Source organism: Terrapene carolina, unplaced genomic scaffold, assembly GCF_002925995.2.
Source record: "Terrapene carolina triunguis isolate 2854851 unplaced genomic scaffold, T_m_triunguis-2.0 Scaffold58, whole genome shotgun sequence".
Taxonomy (NCBI): Eukaryota; Metazoa; Chordata; order Testudines; family Emydidae; genus Terrapene; species Terrapene triunguis.
The window spans coordinates 25,557,701-25,564,809 of record NW_020664409.1 but is presented as its reverse complement, the minus strand read 5'-3'; the positions used below and the strand labels follow the sequence as shown (position 1 = coordinate 25,564,809).

Sequence of the window (7,109 nt, the reverse complement as noted above, 5' to 3'; positions counted from 1 at the left end):
CCAATACGTCTGTTAGTCTTAAAGGTGCCACAGGACCCTCTGTTGCTTTTTACAGATTCAGACTAACATGGCTACCCCTCTGATACTCAAGGCAAGTTCTTGGATGGACACCCTTGTTTTCAACAGCTCAAAACTTCATTTTCTGGGAAATATCACAAATGCAATGGACATGTTAAGAATATAATGGCCATACTGGGTCAGACCAATGGCTCATTTAGCCTAGTGTCCTGTATTCCAACAGTGGCGAGTGCCAAGTTCTTGTGAAGGAATGAACAGAACAGGGCAGTTATTGAATGATCCATCCCCTATCATCCAGTTCCAGCTTCTGGGAGTCTCAGGTTTTAAGGACACCCAGAGCAAGGAGTTGTGTCCCTGACCATCTTGGCTAATAGACACTGATAGACCGTTCCTCCAATGTTAACTACTGATTGTGTAATCTGAGGCCTTGAAAAAGCTGCACCAGGTCAATTTAAATTGGTTGTTTAACTGTGCATAGAATGTGTGTTTTAAATAGTCTCATTTTGGTTTAGCCTAAATTCCTAAATTATTTAAGCCTGGTTTAAGGTGAAAGTGTCTGTTCAGCCTCTTGCACCCCATTTCACTTAAATCTGTTTAAATAACACCTTTTGTCAAAGAGGTACATAGATGCCCCGGATCATGCCCTTTGGAGAGGGAAGCAGTAATGTAACAACTTTCTCCAAAAGAATGTAGCAGGGTATAAATAAAAAGTGTAACAAAGAGGAATGCAATTTGCATCTATTTGACATGCAAATAGCAGTCACTTCTGCAGCAGGTAGAACTTCAGTCCCTCTTGCTTGGTTTGAGGGGTGAGAGTCAGAACCACTATTATCCCTTTAACATTAATAAACGTGTTTAAATAAATCCGGTGTAGCTGAAACTATCCTAAATATTTTTCAGTCAACAGAAACTAACTCTAAGAAATAACTCTCCATCTGCAACTCAGCATTTACGACTTTTGATAAGAGGTCAAGATCAGAACTGCTTTCAGGTTAGCATAATGCAAACTTCTGTAACACTTTTAACCAACGTTATAAAAAGTCTTTATTTTAGTAAAACTCCAAAACTCTGCTTGTCTAATATTTAAGCTTGATATGGCATTTTATCTAAAAATGTTTGCTCATACAGGTAGCCTCAATAGAGAATCTTAATTTACATTAAGGGATCATATTCCAAGGGTCATATGTGAATCAGTTTCAGTACAAACAGTAAAATTCTTGAGTTCATTCTAAAACAGCAGGCCAGTCCATCTCCATTTTAGAGGATGGGTTAAGTCCTTCCAAACCAGTCTCTTTGGTGCCTGTCTCTCTGAAATAGCCAGTTTGAAATAGCGTAAGACAGATATTAGAGGCTGCAATCTCAAGTGTCTGCCTTCCACTGTCAATTTCAGGTTTAGTTAGTTTGAAACTCATTTTATAAAGTTAAACTTTTTTGAATTAACAGTGAAATGTTGCTGGTTTTTATTGCACTCAATCATTTTATTTTTTTTATAGTTGAGAAATACATTTGGTACAGAAGAGCGGTTGACTAGTAATCAGGAGCTCAAAATCCGCCCAAGAGAAGATACCAATATCTTCTTGATGTTTGCACCCACTCATGTAGCTTGCATGTTAGCAAAGCTTGAAATCAAACAGTTGGGGATTCAGTCGCAACCAGGAATTAAGTTTACTGTAAGAGTTCTGACTTAATTTTGTAATATTTCTAGTGAGTGAGCTCCTGGCTTCTCCCCTCCTGGGGCAGGGCAGAGGGTGGCAGGCAGGCAGGCTTGTGTACAGGAGTGCTGCAGGGAGGCCTGGGAGGTGGGCGGGCTCCTGTCACCTCTTCCCCACCTCTCAGGGAGTGTAACGGGCTCACCCACCCTTCCGTGTGAACCCCTGAAAGGCTGGGGGTGTGGGCAAGCACTCTTCCCAGCAGGTGTGTGGGGAGACAGCATGGAGCTAGCAGGAGCTGGTGTGGAGAAGGGAGAGTGTGTGTGGGAGGCTGCTTGGGGGGTGGGGAAAGCTGAATGCTGAGAGGAAGGTGCATGGCCAAAGGGAGTGTGTGTGGGGGGGAGTTAGGGTGACTTGCTTCCTGCGCGCCCCCCCCCCCCCACCCGGGGGGGGGGGGGGGGGGGGGGGGGGGGTGTTTTTCCCCGGGGCCCCCCCCCCCCCCAAGCCATGAGTTGGGTCTAGGTGAAGTGGTGGTTTTTAATGATTTTATTAGCTGGAGCCTGGGCTCTTGAACCCTGCAGGATCTGGGACCTTCCCATCCTGCAGGGTCCTTGAGCTAGGGCTCTAGCCTAAGCCCAGAGGTCTACACAGCAATGAAACATCCTCGCAAGCCCAAGTCAGCTGGCCAGCCACAGGTTTTTCTTTGATGTGTAGACATACCCTTAAGGCCTGAGAGCTCACAATATACAATTGCAAGGGTGATGCGTGTTGACCCCACTTATCTACATGGTAGGGTAACATGCACTACAGGGATGTCATTTCTGAAGCACGCTAATGTGTTGTGTCCCGGTGCGCCTTAAAAGTTCCTTAATGGGTACATATTAAAATGCACTAGGAAACTCTCAGTTTTTAGCAGGGTTTACACAGACCAACTGATGTGCTTTACACAGGTTTATATTGTACAAACATGTTCGTGCACTTCAGAAATCATACTGCACATTACCCCACCATGTAGGCAAGCCCTCAGATGTTCTTGCAACTGTTAGAAGAGTGTTAACAGAATTTTAAACAGTCTGAGGTAAAATACAATAAAATTAATTTGCACTTAATGTCACACTGAAAATAGACCTTTTCAAAGTATCACATTTAAAGCTTTTTCATGGGTCCCTCCCTTAACCATTTGGATTCTTTGTAAACCTTAGTAGCTTTCATAACACTGTTTTGTTAGAGACATTCTTAAAATGTTAGCTGAATTACTATTTTTATTTTCAGATACCTTTGTCTGGATATGGGGGAACAAGCAATGTAATTTTAGAAAACGTTAAAAAACTGTCTGACAGTTACATGGTAACACTGAATGAATTATTGCCTGATAAATTTAGAGAAGTTACTTTCCGCATAAGAAATATGGGCTCTCGAGCTGCCTATGTTAAAGCACTATGCTTTAGGGACCTTCAGTCAAAAGCTGTCATGGATCCTAAAGTGATGATTGTTTCTCCAGAGAAATTTGTACTTAAGGAAGGAACACAAGAGGTAAGTGTAAAAGCCCAGTTCAACGCAAGTTGTATTAATTTAATTGAAGCTAACATATCCAGCTAATATGACCTGTAAAATGTGTGTAAATTCTCCAATTGAACTGTATTCAAGTTTATGAAATCCAGAAGACTAAACTAGCTTGGCGTTACAGTACACTTCATTGACGCTGACTTTATTTTACCAAACTTGATACTAATTTCAAGGAAAAAACTTTGAAAATTCAAGTATTTAAAGACTTTCTTTCTATCAGGTGGTTACAGTAACATGTAATCTTGTGGAAAGGGAAGAAATGTTACATAAAACAAACACATCATTATTATCTACAATATGCTTCTTTTGTGGAGATGAAGTTTCCAGGCAGCAGTATCGCAGGTAGGGTTGAATTTACTACTCTGAAATAGTCAGCTATTTTATTACAAGTATGTTAAAAGTCAAATGTAAAGTACTACTCATGTCGTTTCTACAGTGTCTCTAAGGATAACATGAATATCCTTGCTGATATTATGAAGCCTCATTAAGTCTAGCATACTTTGGATTTGTGTGACTCTAGTATCAGAAGAGAGATTCTACCTTTTTATTCCTAATATGCTTTGCTCTTAACTTTATATAGCCTTTACTTAAATTCAAAAAAATTAAGAACTCTTGAGAGGAAGAGTGTAGATGTTCAATTTTTTTATATTAGTCTTCAATGAGATCCTCACCTTGGCTTGCTGATTTGTATTCTTATGTGTGGAGAGGGTTAGGGATGTGTGTGTGCGCACAAATGAAATCCTCTAGGATATTTAGACGTTCACACTTCAGAGGTTATTCAAGTAATTAAAGTGTGCACAATGGATCTGAGGTATAAATATTTAATTGTAATAAGATGAAAAATTAACCAGCCACTCTACTTTTAATAAGCTAAGTTTAAGGAGAACTTTTGCTGTATCTAGAACAGATGATCTGATCATATATTGAAGTTGCAAAGTAAGTATCAAAACACCAAACCATCTATCACTCAGAACATTCAGCCCAAGTTTCCCAAAAATGGATTCCAAAATTAGTGAGTATAGACGTCTTATGGGGGAATTGGCTAGGCTTTAGGTTGACTGGCTGATATCCACCCAGGCCTTGCAAAGTTCTGGAAGACTTGTGGCTCATTGAAATAAATGATCCTTACGTAAATCAACTTTGTTTCAAAAGCTAAGTTTTCCTGTTTGTGCACCAGCTATCGGAGGACTTTAGGGGAGTTCTATGGAACACCACTACACAGGTCAGAGTTGCTGCTTACATTTACCCCAGGACTCATCCAGTCTGGGACCCTGACCTGTAGGGAGGAAATATACAAAGCAAACAGTTTTTCCAATTTTTATATTTTATTAATGAAACTAAGTAAACATAATAAAATAAAATACATATAAACTTTTGATTTAGTTTATATCAGACCAATCTATCAAACTGATTAAACCATACCAAATAAACCAACAGTTCCTTGTAAATTTCTGTGTAATAATTTAGCTAAACAAGACTGCCCCCAAAGTAACAGGGCATGATCAGTCTCACTGCCACTCAGTTATATTTAGTTTCCAACCAAATAGTTGATAGTCATAGAGCATCAAACCACTTCCAGGATGAAGCTAATGTTGAGACTACAGCTCTGATGCCAATTAATGTAGCCTTTCCAAATTATATAGGCGGTTAGGTAACCGCCAGTATCTTCACTCCATCCCCCAAACATAGAGGGTTACTTGCAATATTCCAATACAATTCAAAATGACACAGCAGGTTATATTTGAAATTCAAATAAATTTAGGTGAAAACATGATTTTTCCTGATTAAACATACACCACCTAACCCATGAAATATATGCATGTGTGATCTTTTAGACAGCAAGGCAGTTTAACTTAAGAACTATTTGATAGGCATGCTTCTCAGATGAATTCTGTTGGTTCTAGCCATCCACACGCGCTCACTACCAGCATCTGCCAGAGTTAAAAACAAGTGCAGGAATGCTGAGGTAGAGGCATCCCTCTACTAATACCTAGAAAACAAAATAAATTTGAAAAGTTGATACTTAGGAAGGATGTTTTTTACTCTAGTGGCTACATTCAGCTTCGGGAAACTGGTACATGGTTGAAAAGATTAGTTGGCACTTTCACTGGCTTAGATGTTGTGTATGGACTTATTGGCTAGCAAGGTGGAGGCTGCTTGCTTGTAGATGTCACACCTCAAATGTTGCCTGTTGATGGAGTCTTATCTCTCGGTAGCCAGCCAGCAGGGTGGAAGAAGCACAGGGTCTCTGTCGGGCATGATGGCATTGCTTAGCCAGAGGCCAGAAGTCAGTGACTATAGCAATAGCCATTGGAGGCATGTAAGCAAGCCAACAAGTAAAGTTGTCTTCCTTTCATTCAGTTTTTGAAGATGGTGTCCTAACTAGTTTCTCATGCTTGGAGCTACTCCTCAGGAGTCCTGTAGTGAATCAGAATGGGGGACTCCCTTGAGATCATTGACATAGGGACTTGTTTAATTCTCCTGTATGTAAACGAAGAACTTTCCCATTCCAGTAATTTCACGCTCAAAGTCCATGAATCCAAAAATATATCCAGTCAGTAGGTCTTTAGGTTTTTGTGACATTTGAGTTGTAGGTCAATCAACCTACCAAAGTCCTGAATTAAAATAATTAAAAAATGCAAAACTAGCAAAAATTCCTAAGCCATGCTCATATAGGTACATTTACTAGTCTGTAGACAGATGTTTATAACTTCTCCATGTGTTTTGGTACTCAATGACTCAACTTTAAATAACATTTTTGACGCACAAAGGTTGGATGAAAGGTTAGACTTTTAACTCAGAGCAAAATGTCTCTTCCTCCTAAAATCACAATTTTGGGGTTCAGTTTTTATATGCAAGCCTAAATCCGTATTGCTATCCCTAGGTAACTAAATAGGTGGCCTAACTTTCAAAAGTGGCTTCAAAAGGATTTGTTAGCATTTGTCAAAATCAGATCGAATCAGTTAAGCCTCATGACTACAGCACTTGCCAATGAAGGACTGTCATTAGAAACATGCTCAGAGAATGGGGCAATAAATGGCCACACCACACTAACATTATATCTATTTTGAAGACCCCATTTGTGAAACTTTGTAGAAATCCAGAAAAAAATTAACATGTTAGAATAGGCTTCCAAATTCCTGAAGCCCAGATTATAACAACCATGTGAATCCCCTCAGATTTCAGATTTTTGGAGTGCTAACATCATATTCACTCTGAAGATGAAAACGTTGTGTGGTACCACAGACTACTTATTTAAAATTAAAACAGTGTGAGAGTGGGCAAGTTCTTCAGAAATTCATTTAACCAAACCAGCAGTGAAAATAAAAAATATCACACTGTCTCAATTCACTAGTTCCTACATCATGGAGCAGTAGAACAGATATTTCTTGAATGAGGTATGCTCATAAAAACTGTCACATCACTGAAGAAAGTTACAGGTTTGATGTATTCAAGAAATAGAGTAAAGGTTGTTTTGGTGGTAGACTTTTTTTCCCTCCCACTGAGATGTACTTTTTGTCTTAGCCTAAGTGGTAAAAATGAGTGAGGATCCCAAATATGTTTTTCTGATATTTCTCTTAACAGAGCTGTGCTGTATAAACCAGAGGCAGCAAAACAAATACTCCCTCAAAACAGCATGCTGAGAAACATTACCTTTGATGAAGAATTTCAAGGGGAACAGCTAGTGACTGAAGGTAAACATGTAACTTCTGAAAAAGTACCATTACAAATATTTATTCCTGAAATGTTTGTTCTAGACATCACTTCTAATAAAAATATTTGTGCAATATTTGGTAAATACAGAATAGAAATCCTGATTTGCACAAAATTTACCTCCTCTTATTCTCTACCCAGACCTGCTTATTTTTGCCTATC

General features: G+C 39.3%; 1 protein-coding gene across 1 annotated transcript in view; it reads left to right on the top strand.

Moving 5' to 3' along the window:
• Positions 1-7,109, top strand: part of CEP192 (centrosomal protein 192) — a 170,208-nt gene that overhangs the window by 116,355 nt on the left and 46,744 nt on the right. Inside the window, exons 30-34 of the mRNA XM_029913877.1 lie at positions 919-1,009; positions 1,512-1,688; positions 2,940-3,200; positions 3,454-3,575; positions 6,819-6,928. Of these exons, the coding sequence (XP_029769737.1) occupies positions 919-1,009; positions 1,512-1,688; positions 2,940-3,200; positions 3,454-3,575; positions 6,819-6,928 (761 nt within the window). The remainder of the gene's footprint in view (positions 1-918; positions 1,010-1,511; positions 1,689-2,939; positions 3,201-3,453; positions 3,576-6,818; positions 6,929-7,109) is intronic.